Genomic DNA, 15035 nt, shown 5'->3' on the forward strand with positions numbered 1-15035 from the left:
ATCGCCTATTGAATACTGAATAGTGGTTTTACGAAAAATAAAATGTATTGAACATTTACCTATCGATTAATAAAATGAAAGTTAAATGAGTTTAATATTGTTTAAATGCAATGACCAAACACTTAAAAGTTTCTGATTAATGACATTAAATTACGTCCTAATAAGACGGTAACAAATATTAAATTAAATAATTTACATTTAATGAGTAATTGAGACAGAATGGTAAAACTACTATCGAACTATCGAATAGGTTAGGTTTAACCAATCGATATTTTAAAGTTATCACTCGTTAATCAAACTGATCGATAGTATAATACGATTGTACCCACTACACGACCGACCAAACAGTTTTTTTTCGGTTTTACACTTTTACGTCTTTATAAGTTTACTTACACTTTTCATTTCACTACGCGTTATCAGTACCGGTCTGGTTGGACCACGTAAATATTCCCGCGGCGTCAGATCGGAATAATAGATGGGATTTTGTGTGGAAACAAAAATTATTATGCAATTTTCATGTTCCAATCGAGCGTTTTAAATATTATTATTATTCTAAAGGCATCACACTCCCCATTACTTTTGTTTTCGTTAACTTGTTCTGGAAATTTTCAGGATTTCTACAGACAATAGTAGGTGAGTATTTACACACTCGTTAAATATTATTATTATTTATATATAGGTAGATTATACACAATACACCATAATATATATCACTTTAATCTATAATTTATAAATTTGTTCATTAAAGACTTATAAAGCCTTAAAAAGTTAGTATTATATGCTATAATTAATGGTACAAACATATTGAAAATTTTAGGAATTATAAGAGTCTTCCTTTTTTTTATTATAAATTTATAAGTTTAAATAATAATTTATCATGATAATTTAGAAAAAAAAGGTCTTAACATTTTATGGAAATTAATAATGTAAGTTTTAACTAGGCTACCATAGTGTAATGTCTAAATGTTTGAATTTTCCAAAATACAAATCTAAATAATAAATCAACAATCAAATTGAAGGAAATTTACTAAGTTTTATTCCATTTTCTTTATAAAACAATAATTTTTTTTTGAAATACAAGACAAAATAATAATAACTAAAGACACTAAGGACTTAAAATTTATTCAGAGTTTCATTTTAACTTATTTATTAAATATTATCAAATAACATTACCTAGAAATTATATAACAACTTAGAAATAAGTTAACTGAAGTTATAGAATAAATGTTTTATAATGTATTCAAATCACCAATAACAACTATAAAAGACATTTTTTTTTCTGTTATCCAGATTTTTATTCTCATTGATTTATAAGTTGTTATAAATAGGTTACTGATACTACGGAATAGAATTTATAGCATTAAACTTCATGAAAATATACATTCAAAAATGCATTGCATTTTATCAAGTTAAATGGGTCTAATTATACAATCAAAATTATATAAATATACACAAAAAGTTATGCATATTTAATATGCTACTAAAATTTCTGTGTAAAAATATAAAATAATAAATTAAGTACCTATGTATAAATAAAAACTAAATGTTTACATTTTAAATACACAATTAAAATAAGCTCATCATTAATTCATAAAAATAATTAATACAAACAAAATTATGCAAGATATGAGAGAATGAGAGATGGGATCAATGTTAGGGTCTATAGCTAATTTGTAATGACAGGTCAGCTCACAATATACCTAATGTTTTAAAAAAAAACTTGTAAGTTCAGTGTCCTGTATTTGATTTTTGTATGATGATTTCCAATTATAATATTGGACTCGTATTTGTACACATATATTATATAGACTATAAAATTATTAAATATTTTCATGCCTTAAAAAAAAAAAAAAAAATATTTTACATTATAGATGCCAAAAGTTCCTAATAAATATGTATATAAAAAAAAAAATGTTATTAAACAAATCTTAGTATAATATTTAAAAAATATTTAATTTAATTTTTATATTTTTAAATTTATGATTTTGAAACATATTATTTTTATTTTACTTAGTAATTGTATAGTTTATTAAATTAAGATATACAAACTTAGTAAGTCCAAAGCACTTCTTCATTCACTATCAGTGACGTAATAGCTACTAGAGAAATATTTTTTTTTACATTACGTATATATCAACTAAAATGCAGGTAATATAGAAATATACTGGTTTGACAACATTTAACATACTCCAGAATTTCAATATTGACCCTATAATAGTGTTTTATAAAACTAAAAAACTTTAAAAGAGGAAATATAAGTCTAAAATATTTTATATAAAATATATAGATGCTTTTAATCAGGGCTGGACTGGGTAGGTAGGATACCAGGAGTTTCCAAGTGGGCCACTTGTACTCATAGGGACGTATTTTTTTAGGTTTATCAGTTAATGCTCATTATTCTGTCAACAGACATAGACGCATTTTCTAATGCGATTGTATTAGAATTTGTCCAGTGGCATCATTTATGCTTATGTCAGTTGAATCTGATATTTTGATGGCATTGGATAATGAAATCAAAATCGACACAATTTTGCAAAAGAGCTCAAACCTTAACAAATTGCTTAAATATATTAATGTATATTCTGGAGTCTAAAATTATGTATTTTAAATAAAAATGATAACATTTCTTTGTACTAATCAATTTTTAATTTTTAATAATAATTTTTAGTGTTGAAATTCTCAAAATAATATACTATCATTTTATATGAAAATACATGTTTTTTTAAGGTTATTATTATAGGTTTTCCTATGTAGGCCGATTTTTTTTATTTTCCTGGTAGAAAATTTTTGTTCCAGTCCGGCTCTTCTTTTAATATAACATTACTAGATGATGTAATATAATGAATTTTATATTTATTACCAAAACAACAATATATGAATTTCATACTTTGCAAAATGATATTTTTAATTTGTATCTTTTATTGATAACATCTAGATCTTTGGCTTATTATTGTTACTTTATATTTTAACTAAAATGTCATTAATAATATTATTAAATTTTCATTTACATAACATTCGACATTTTTAAAAACACAGAGTTGTTTAAAATTTTAGAATAGTTTATATTGATATTTTATTTAAATAAGTTTGATATTCTTTATTTTTATCTTAGTAACCACTAAGATAGTTAAATGGAAAATCTACAATGGACACAATTACTGATAAAGAGCTGCTTATAAAAATTTATTTTTTAGCGGTCAACCCTTAAAACTTATGTTTTAATTTTTATTTAACAATAATATATTGTAGATATCTTTAATATAATAAAGGTACTTATATATTTTCAGTATGTAATAATAAAAAAAAATCAATGCTACAAATAATAGGGCATAAAAAATAAGAACTAATTGTTAAGCTTTGTTCAGGCCTATGTGGTTTATGTATAAATCATCCTCTGAGTTTAGTTACTAATGTTATTACTAGAATGGTTGTTATTTATAACACCTTTGGGTTATAACTAGTATTATAGTTTAACATTAATTTAAATGTAATTAGTGTTATAATATAACCATAATTTAAATATAATTACAGTTTAAAATTGAATTATAAGATAATTAATTCTGTAATGTAACATAAATATATTCTCTTTGTAATATATGCAGACTCAGACTGGGAAAACACCAGCCTACTATTTTCAGTAAGGAGGCGGCCCTAGATACAAAATAAAAAAATTACCTTATTTTTTTTTTTGCTCATTAATTGTTTAAAAAAACTCAAGTAGTTTGGCCTACTGTGCTGTAGAACAGTAGCACAGTGGCCCAGTCCGGGCCTGAATATATGTGCACTACAGTGCTATTATGTTCTATTGCTACTCATTTTGTATATTACACTGATTGTATTTATATATGTTTGCCAGTTTTTAATATTGTATAAAAGTTTTAATGTACCATTAAATATAAGTTATTTATTAGTAATTCTTTACTTAAATATTTCTAAATATGTAATCATGCATAAAAAATTAATTGTATTTAATATAGTAGGTTCAACTTATTATAATGCATTTCAATATTTTTTACATCAACTACATGCATTATTGAATTTTCATTTTTTTATATTTTCCACAATTAAAAAAAGAAAACTGTTTTGAATGATTACGTGTTGGATCATATTTTAGAACATTTATTTAGATGAATTTTCTTGTATATTTATGTCTATAAAATATTATTAAATAACTATAAATAAATGATTGCTCTTAGCACCTATATTTTAATCAGTATTTTTTAGCACTAACAAATTTTTTATACAAAAAATACTATATTTATTTTTTATAATTTATCATATTACATGATTTATTAAATAGATATTTAATTTTTGTACTAAATGCAAATTATTAAGTGTAGAATGAGTTAATATTTACTAGTGTGTTATTGATAATAGTTATATACTTGTTGTATATATGTGTATGTGTTTTTTACTTCATTAAAATTCCAAATTTACAGACTTGAATAAACATTTTTAAATTATTAAAAATTATTAGATTTAGTTCAAAAATCTATAATTGTAATTAATTTAAAAACTCTAATCTAGTAATTAGAACAAAGGGTAACAATTTTATAGAAAACGATTAAGAATTAAAAATATTTGTGTAAGTAAAAGCTTCATTAATAAAGTGAACAATTTTTCCCATACAAATTTATTCTCAAGAAAGATTTACAGGTTTTAAGTTATTCAAATGCCTCTTAAAAAACCAGAGCTCTTCAGTAAAAAATAAATATTTATAAAAAACATTGTAACTATTGTAATTTTTTTTTTCTAATTCATCTTCAAACTATTAATTTTGATAAAGTTTTCAATAAATAAAATGTATGCATTCATATATTTTACTAATATTATATACAAATTCAGTCTTTATTTACCACATCATCTATGGTGAATTTCAACCATCTATGGTGAAATTCAAAAAATATATTAAATTTATTGTTTATGAATATGCATATTATATAAATTGATAAATTATAAGAATTAGTTTGCACTTAACCTAGGTATACTTAAAATCATTATACATTCATTTGTATAAATACTATATATTTTTTTAATTTGTTCATTATTTACTTGAACAAATATTATTAGTCATTGGATTTTTATCTGTAGTTACATCAATATTAATTAGTTTTATTTTAGTATCAAACATTATGTGTTTTAATTTAATGTTAAACTTAATATTTAAATTAAAGTACCTGAATTAGTTTCATTCTTTGTTATAAATAAATAAAAAACAAATTTGAGGTTTTAATTTAATGATGATTTAAAACAGGGGTCGGCAATTAAATTCTATAGAGGTCCAGAAATCAAAAAAAAAAAAAATTTCGAGGTCCAATAAAAACTAAAAACTCAGATATCAGTTAATAATTGTTATGTTATCGCAATTATTATTGTAAATAGCAATAAACGATAAACACCATTGTAATCTCTAAATACATCATAAAATAGATAAAATATATATTATGTGTGGAAAACCAGCATTATTAAAAAAAAAAAAAATATTTTTTGTGGTCCAATTATTTTTTCTTCGCGGTCCACTTATTGCCAATTACTGATTTAAAATAACTTAATTTTGACTGTTTACAGATGTCTTAATTATTTTTAAAGCTAAAATATAATGCTAAAACTGTTAATAGTATGGTAAACAATTATTAAAAATTGTTATGATTAAGGTACTTATATAATATAAACGTGTTACTAATTTAATAATTCTATTTCTATCTCTACTACTATACAAAATTGTATAGGGTTTTCTACGACCGCACTACCCGAAAAAATTACTGAACCGATTTGGCTAAAAAATTTTAATGTTTTACCTGACAGAATATTATAATACCATTTTTGTTAATAAAAAATAAGCATAAAGTTTTTGAAAAATTAAAAAACAAAGCTAAAAAAGCATTGAAAAAAAAATAAAATAAAATATCGTTGACATAGAAACCAATACCCATACTTATTTTAAATCGCTGCTGTTTTATCACAAATACCATATTATCTTAGAAAATTAAAACTCGGACATTTTATAAAAAAAATTTATTAACAACAGATTAACTATCATTGCTTTATTGTGTCAGTATTTATTTTAATAAAAATATATTTATCAATAATACCCGTAGAAACATTTCAATATGTTTTTCATTAACCGTTTTTATATTTATTTTTCGATCTCATTAAACAATAAAATTTGATTAAAAATTATATATATCGTCTAAAGGGAAAATAAACAACCAATCATGGGCAAAGCCGTGACATGTTGGCTAGTTAAGTAACATTACTTCATGCTAATCCAATAAAACAATATTTTTGCTTTGATAAATTTATTTATAAAAAAACATTTATTTTAAATTTATAATGTTTAATTAATAAAGTTAAATGAGCTTTTTATTATTATCTACAAATGCAAGGATTTAATTTTCTTTTATATTTATTTTTGTTATCAATCGTATTTGAATCTATTGTCTGTTTCATTTAACATTTTTCATATATATTGTCATAAAATATTTATATTAACTATTCTAGTTGCAATTATCTTCTTCAAAACTTCCATCACCTTCTCTAGTTCTTTGTTTCTTTTTAAATACTTTTTGAAATATTTCATCATTAGCTCTATCCAGCTTTTTATTAACAAAATAAAACATTTTAAATAGTTTATCGCGTTTATTTGATGTTATAGTCCAAATTTAAGAATTCTATGAAATTAAGATACAAGCTTAGTCTTGTAAAAGTTTTTCCTAATATTTCACATTCTTGTTCTTTTAAATTAATCAAATTTCTATTTTTACTTTAACTATGTACTGGATGATTCATTTATCAAAAATTATTAATTATTTAAAAAAAAATCTGATAAAAATGTAACACTTTTGAAAATATTTTTTTAAAGAATCATTCTGTATTTATTAAAAAAAAAAAATAATAAATAAATTTATTTAATATATTATTTTTATTTCCTTAATATTTTATTTAAAATTATGTAAAAAATAAATATTAATTAATTAAATCTTAAAAATATATAAAAAGGTTTTAAAAGTATAAAGTGTTTCGTCATCTTTGTAATTTAACATTCTTTATCTTCAATCTATAAAATATTAACCAACATTAATAAAAAATTAAAACAAAAATTGATCTATATTAATATATAGTATAAGTCATACTCATATGTAACATTTATATTGTATGACGTCTTATCTTTGACAATAACGACCAGTCATAATTTTATCAATAATATGTGGTTGTGAATGTGAAAATAGAATGAAAAACAAATATATGTGTTTTAAATAATAATATGCACTATAAAACTAGTGATATGCATTAAATATGCATTTAATAGGTAAAACTGTTAAAATATGCAAAATAAAATTTGTGTTATTGTAATAAGAATGATCTTAATCGGGGACAATTCTCATCAGATTTCAAAAACCTTATTTCCAATACATTTATACATTTGCATATAAATCTGGTCCCTAGTAATTACAGTGTATTATTGTTGATAGAACAATAAAATAATAATATCAAAACAAATTCTAAAAATGTATGAAAATGACATACTTTATATTTAATTGTAAGTATCATTAACAATTTAAAACATTTATTATCTTTGAAAAATTATTTCAGATATTATTGATAATGCTCTTGCTGTTAATTCTTCCATTTTTTCAATTATTACATGGTTTGGATGTTTCTAAATTTGTCCCAAAAGCTTCTGCTGATATTTCACCTTGCAAAAGTTGTAAAATATTAGTTCAATCTTTTGAAAAGGTAAACAATTCATAAACCATAATTTTTTATGTATATGTTTGAAATGAAAGTGTAATTTTAGGGACTCGAGAGAACTAAAAATGGTCACTTTGGTGGTGGAAACACAGCATGGGAGGAGAAAAATCTATTAACTTATTCAAAAAGTGAAGTAAGATTTGTGGAAATTCATGATTCATTGTGCACTGAAATATCTCAAGATCAAGATATGGTAAAATGAATAATTGCTTATATTTTGATTAATTTCCTAAGCACTTTATTTTTCTAGTGTTTTCATTTATCAAGTGAACATGAACACCTTTTAAAAGAATGGTGGACAGATGGCCGTCAAGAAGATTTATACCAATGGTTTTGTGTTAACAAATTAAAAGTGTGTTGCCCACCAAAACATTATGGTCCTGATTGTTTACCATGCATAGGTTATCCAAATGTTTGTAATTCTCATGGAACTTGTAAGGTGATAAAGTTTTTACTAGCCTTTATTATTTAATAAATGTTAGTATTTTTAACAAATTTTTTTCTATCTCAGGGTGATGGAACTCGAAAAGGCAATGGGTTATGCAAATGTAAAAATGGTTACGAAGGTACCAACTGTGATCATTGTGCAAATAATTATTTTATCATAATGAAAAATAATACTTTCACTTGTGAAAAGTGCCATAAATCTTGTAAAGACAGCTGTAAAAGTTCCGGGCCAAAAGGTTAGATTATACTTAAGTATATTGAATATATAAATAATATTATAATAATTTAACCATATTTCATAAAGTGTACAAATATTGATTAACTTAACTTTTTTGAATTTAAATTTATAAAGTAAGATTTTATAATAGTTAAATTATTGATAAAAAAAAAAAAAAAAAACCATTAAAAAATAGGTGCTTAGTTCTGTGACATCTTAATAGTTAACATTTAATTTTGATAAATTTCAAACATTGTCAGGCTAGTTTATGCCTCTTCTTTCTTATTAACTTTTTCTAAAAACCAGAGATAACATTTTAATTATTAATTACTCATATTTGTTTAAATTTAAATTTATTATAAATTAATTGACTAAAATCATATACAATGTAATATTAAAATATTTTACTTTGGGAATAACTTTGAGCAGTGGTGTTATAAACATTTTATTCATAGGGACAAACATTAAAGTTACCCATTCACCCAAACATAAAATAAAGATCTTCCCATATACATATATATAAATTTTAAATAAATATTGATATTATTTTAAAATATCATTTAACATTAATGTAACCTATAACGCCCAACAATTTATACCTAACTCATACAATATAATATTTTCTTACCAGTTCTCCTATTACATATAATAATACAGTATACTCCTATAATAAATTACTAAAAAATACCTATTGCACAATGTTTATTTATTTCACTTAATTATAATCAACAAATTACTAATTTAAAAATGGTGTTTAAATTTAAAAAAAAATTTATTTTATACCCTTATAAAATTACTTACCTACTTGGATAAATTTAGAAATTTGTGATGCTGTATTTGTTACATAATTAAAATGAAGATTTTCTTTTAGAAAATTTATTTTGTAGTAATAAAAATATTAAAAAATTGATAATTGTATTGAACATTTAATACAAACATTTAAATATTAAATGTGTATAGTTTTTTTAAATTTACAAAATAGAAGTATCATAAAATATTTTTTATAAAAATCTGACACTATTCAACTTTTAACTTTTTGATTCAGCATCAATTTCTTTGGTACTATAGGGTTTAGTTTTTTTAACATCCTATTTTTTTAATTTATTATTTTCCATATATGTATTTCAATGAATAAACCAACTTCCTAAATTAATAGATGACTGAGTATTTTAAAAACATTTGAAACATTTTAATTGTCAGATGTAATTTCCATGTTTAATGTGCTATATAATAATTTTTATGAATCAATCATTTTTTAGGTACTTTAAATTATTATATTTTTAATTCATTATATTTTAAGAATGTCTCCTAAAATATTTAATTTTTTTTTTGTATCAACTAAATAATATTTAGAAAATCAGAATTTTCTAGATCAACAAATTTTTTATAATTATCAAGGTGAATAAGAAACCTAGCAACATGTTTAATTTGAAATTTATATTTTTTTATGTATATAGGTTGTAATGAATGTAAAGATGGATGGGTGTACATGGGTGAAGGAGAAGGTTGTGTTGATGTTGATGAATGTTTGGAACAAGATGTTTGTACTTCACAACAATTTTGTGTTAATAATGATGGCTCGTACTCTTGTTTAAGTAAGTATCAAAATATAGGCTTATTATTTCTTTATGCTTTATTTAAATTTTCTTATTTACAGATTGTGATCCATCATGTACAGATTGTTATGGTGACGGAAATGATATGTGCTATAATTGTGCTGCGGGATATATCATGAAAGATAAAAAATGCATAGGTAGTTTTTTATTTTTATTAAATTTTGTTATTTTTTAGGGGGGAAGCACTTTTATGTGAATTGATGATTACAAACTATGCATGCTTAAAAATCACAATATTCAATTATTAGAGCATGTGTAATACTCTAATGCTTTAGTAATGATTGTTTGCATGGTTTTTATATTGTAGATACTAGTGAAGGCTATGAAGTCGAAGAAAAAACTGAGTAAGTTGTGTTTCAGTTCTTTTAGGTCACTGGTTAATAGTTTAGTAGTTTTTTTATTAGTGGTCAGTGTTACCTAAAAGCTTTTTAATAATATCAACTCTTATTTGAATATTTAGTAGAAATAATTTATATCAATTTTTTTTATAAATAATTTAGTATATAAATCATTTTAAATTATGTATAGCAATATGTATTAAACTGAATTCAATTCTGTTTAAACTATGTTCACACATTCATTACTTTCATTTTATTGACAATACTGATTTAAGAACTGCAAATAGGTAACTTAGAAATATAATATTTTAAAAAATATTATAACTTTATATTTTATACAAAATGTATGTTAAAATACTGAAATAAGTTTATTGATTTTCCTGTACATGGTTTGTCATTAATGATCATGTTTTAAAAAGTTTTGTACGATTGAATTTTTTTTTATTATTATTTTAATTTACTTTACTATTTGCTCCTAATCATTTGGGCACCTCAGTTCATACTAGATTTTTACTTTTGCTTATTAAAACACATTTTATTAATCTTGTAATAATTTTTATTGTAATTTTTTTCTTGAAAAATATCTTAAAATATGATTATTCTATTTTAGTGGACACCAAATGGAAGAGCTCTGATCAATCTCGTTATCTAACATATGGGGGTCTAGGAATAGCAACAATAATTATTTTCAGAATGAATACAACCATTGCAAGTATTGTTGGAGCATTCATAGCAATTTACATTATGATTGCTGAATATATAATGAATGAACTATATAAATAAGAATATAGAGATACATTTATTTTATTTTCTTCCATTACCTGTATTAAAAATGATATAATTAGTAGTTCTCAATATCTGGTCTATCCTTACTCAACTAAAAAATAATTGTTTCAGCATTGTAATATTGTAGTTTATTTATTAGTTTTAATGTATTTATTTTTAAATTTATGATTAATTATTTTATAATACCAAAAAAACACTGAAATTAATCATAAAAGCCTGACTAATTTATGTAAGCATACAACTTTTTCTCGTTATGTATTTAAAAAATAAATATACTTAAAAATTTTGACCATAGATAAAACACTCAATTGTAAATTAGTATACCTTGATATCTTAATAAAATAAATTAAATGTAATAACTATTCTTTATTTTTTTAAATAAATTACAAATACGCTATCAAGTAATTATGAGATTACTACGTTCAATTTTTTTTTAAATTAAAGATAAAATTATAAAAGTTAAAATTTTTGCCATTTTTTATTAAATATACATTACAGTTCCTTTCCATGTTTTACAACTATTTTAACTAAATGATTGAATTAGAACATTATAGTGTAGAAAATTTAAAATTATATAATAGTGTATTACACATTTTTTGTTTTTATTAACACAGTATTAGTATTCAGTATTTATTTAAATTTTTTTACACAATTACTTTATAATTTTTTGCCAAACTATGATCTTATTATTTTTAAATCATCTAATCAATATAGTATACAATCTTAAACATTTTGATTTAAACCCAAAATGCTCAAAATAAAATAAAATAAAATAAAATAATAGTTTAATTATTTATTTAACTAATACTTATTCAAATATTAAATTATCTCTTCATTATAAATTAAACAGTATATGCTATTGTTTAAACATAAAAATGAACTAGTAATATTTATGTTTCTATTTGTATATATTGTTTTTATTTTTATCTTCAAAATTTTTTTAAATATATATTTTTTCAGAATTTTTTATTAATATTTCCATTGACCTAATGTCTAAAAACTTTTTTTAATATTTATGCTTCAGATAATATTATAAGAATTTTAATTGTTCTATTTTATTATTCAAGATAGCACAGAGAGCAGTTTTTTATAGTTTAAGTATGTATTTAATAATAAATGGCGATACTTATTTTTATCAGAAATGCTACCCAACAATACTAAAATATTATTTTTCTAATAGAAAAAGATAATCCATTTATTAGGTTTGACTTTTAATTTTTATACCTATAATATATTTGCAAACACCATGTTTTCCATTAAAATTATTTATTTAAATTAAATATTTTTAAATTGTGTTTATTTTTTATCATTTCATTTGGCTAATCTATATATTTAAATTAATCAGATAACCTCATTTACTTTGTGATATTTTTTGACCTCAAAGATATAGTATTATATAAAAAAAATTATTTTTTAAGCAAACGAGGCTGACTAGTATTACTTTATATAATTTCTTAAAAAAAAGCTTTAGAATTTGTGATAATCACCTAATCTAGTACATTTTTAAATACACCAATTTTATGAATTGTTTTACCCTATTGTAATTACAATAAAAAAAAATATTTACAAAATTTTACAAATTGTGTATTTATTTAATCCATCACATCCATTTTCCTGTACTAAAAAAAAAAAAAAAAAATAAATAATGTATAGTAGTAGAGCTTAGTTTATTTAGATTTCAATAATCCATAATGAACTTTTACCTTGTAATTTTAATTATAAAAAACATTTAAATTCATATTCATCTGTTTTCTTGGTCCCAATTAGTATGGTTAATTAGAGATTCATTGTATTTAGTTATTTAAAATGTAAATACTTGGATTATGATAATCCATTCCTACTAATTCCAATATTATCAAAGAATGTATTTACAATGCTTGTTTTTCTTTAAGCTTTTAAAGTTATATATTTTTATCAACAATTTAAGTTATAACATGAAACAACATGGATTATGTAAGTAAAATATTTACCAACAGTATAATTGTATTATATTATCAGTTATGTAAAGATTATAAATAACTTTGTATTTTTATTAAGTATGAAATAAATTTATGAAAAAAAATTAATTTTTTTTTAAATTTATTGGTTCTTGACTCATAATATCCTTAGCATTTTAAATGTAATAAAAAATTTATAAAATTATTTGGTGAAATTCTTAAATAGATTTATACCTATACGAACAAATGTTAAAATTGATGATAATAAATAAGACTTACATAGAATGTAACAAATTTCACTTTTTACTTTTTCAAACAATCATTCGTACTTTGCTTATAATATTTATATAAAAGTTTATGGCGTCAATAAAATCAAAAATATTTATGTTTGGTTGAATATGAGAGTAGTTAATTTAAAATTATTTGTATTGGAACAAAAAAAAAATTTAAAAAAATTAAAATATTCTATAATATTTTATAATTGTAGTTATCTATTACAGTTATAACTTATAAGATAATATATTATGATTTAATACATAAAACATTAAAAACCTACAGATGTTAAAAATATGATATTATTCAGTCTAAAATCTGATTAAATATTTACCTGAATATTTATTACTTTATGATATTCTTAAAATTAATATTAACTATCAAATTAAAATTACTAAAATAATATATACAGTCAAAACAAAATATTATTAAATCTTACATATGTTTACTTAATATTTAAAATAAAAAAGATTGGAAAGTGGGTAATGTTCTGGGATTACTCTAATGGATGTATAACATTTTAATTAAATGGTATACTATTAAATATGAAAAACAATCCAGAGTGGAAATGGTATATCAGCCTATTATCACTAATTAAATTAATTCATGTCATGTTTTCTGATAATACACTAGTTAAAATATTTATTTTTTTACTATTAGTAATACACTAAGTTGAAAGATATATTTTGTGTTTAATAAATGTCATTGTGTTAATAAAATATAAAAATATATCTTAGTCTTATTTTTAAACAAAAATAAAATAATAAATATCATTTTACATAATTGAATCATATGATTTTACTATATTTGAACTTAAAATATTTATAAATAAACTTATAATTTTATTTTTATATTTTTTGATTTAGAAAAAATTACTTAGAAGAAATTTCGTTATTAAGCCTTATCCACAAAAATCGGGTATTTCAAACATTTTTAATTACAAACAGATTTGCAGATTTTCATGAATTTTTCAAATTTTGAACTACAAACGCTTATAAAAAAAATTATGCAAATGTGTATCATTCTTACAGATATGTAAAATTATTACATATCTGCAAGAATAATTTATATGAGATCTTGTATACAATTTTCAAGCATTTTTACCCAGTGATTTATTTTTTATCATTATTTTTATAAAAAATCTAAAAAACAACCAAAAATTTAAAATGTTAAAATAAATCAAAAAAGGTAGAAATATTTTAAAAACGTTATCATGTATAGAAATTGATCATATTATAAGCATTTGATGAATATTTCAAGTACCTAAGTTATTTTTAAATCACAACAAATTATTAAAAATCATTTGAAGAGAAATAGATATTTTACAGATAAATATGCAATGTTGTACAAATTTAAATTTCAAAAACTGATAAAAAATTAATATTTCTCTTTTTGGTAGATTTTTTGTATTAATTTAGATTGAATTTTCAAATCTTGAATAAAAAAAATAATTTAAAATTTTTAGACTTTAAATTTTACCAAAATTTAATCATTTGTAAAAATATTCTCACTATTTATTTTAATTTTAATTTAATAAGCATTAAAACTTAAGGAACCTTGTACTAAATTTATAAGCTAGAATTTGTTTTAAATTACATCCATTAAACATTAAACAAAATCATTTCTTTCAAAAACTGGTTATATAAAATTTTTTTAGTTTTTACTTAAT

General features: G+C 21.3%; 1 protein-coding gene across 2 annotated transcripts; it reads left to right on the forward strand.

The window, feature by feature from the left end:
- The first annotated feature begins 318 nt into the window (after nucleotides 1–318).
- On the forward strand, nucleotides 319–11287 carry LOC112593912 (cysteine-rich with EGF-like domain protein 2-A). Of its 2 annotated transcripts, XM_025338507.1 has the most exons (9): nucleotides 320–633; nucleotides 7594–7737; nucleotides 7799–7945; nucleotides 8003–8191; nucleotides 8264–8435; nucleotides 9874–10011; nucleotides 10074–10169; nucleotides 10340–10376; nucleotides 10981–11095. In XM_025338507.1, exons 2-9 carry the CDS (start codon nucleotides 7606–7608, stop codon nucleotides 11003–11005), a joined length of 936 nt encoding a protein of 311 aa, XP_025194292.1. In that variant the 5' UTR covers nucleotides 320–633; nucleotides 7594–7605; the 3' UTR covers nucleotides 11006–11095. The 2 variants fall into 2 exon arrangements, with proteins under 2 accessions (XP_025194291.1, XP_025194292.1); XM_025338506.1 differs by lacking the exon at nucleotides 10340–10376 and having other exon boundaries at nucleotides 319–633; nucleotides 10981–11287.
- Nucleotides 11288–15035: the final 3748 nt, after the last annotated feature.

The sequence above is a fragment of the Melanaphis sacchari genome, unplaced genomic scaffold (genome assembly GCF_002803265.2).
Source record: "Melanaphis sacchari strain LSU unplaced genomic scaffold, SCAv2.0 Contig212_pilon_pilon, whole genome shotgun sequence".
Taxonomy (NCBI): domain Eukaryota; kingdom Metazoa; phylum Arthropoda; class Insecta; order Hemiptera; family Aphididae; genus Melanaphis; species Melanaphis sacchari.

What these genes read in the sequence shown, in the direction of transcription:
- LOC112593912 (XM_025338506.1), top strand. Translation starts at nt 7,606, where the DNA reads ATGCTCTTGCTGTTAATTCTTCCATTTTTTCAATTATTACATGGTTTG. An exon ending in TAGTTCAATCTTTTGAAAAG is followed by an intron (nt 7,738 to 7,798) that starts GTAAACAATTCA and finishes GTGTAATTTTAG; the next exon opens with GGACTCGAGAGAACTAAAAA. An exon ending in GAAAGATAAAAAATGCATAG is followed by an intron (nt 10,170 to 10,980) that starts GTAGTTTTTTAT and finishes ATTCTATTTTAG; the next exon opens with TGGACACCAAATGGAAGAGC.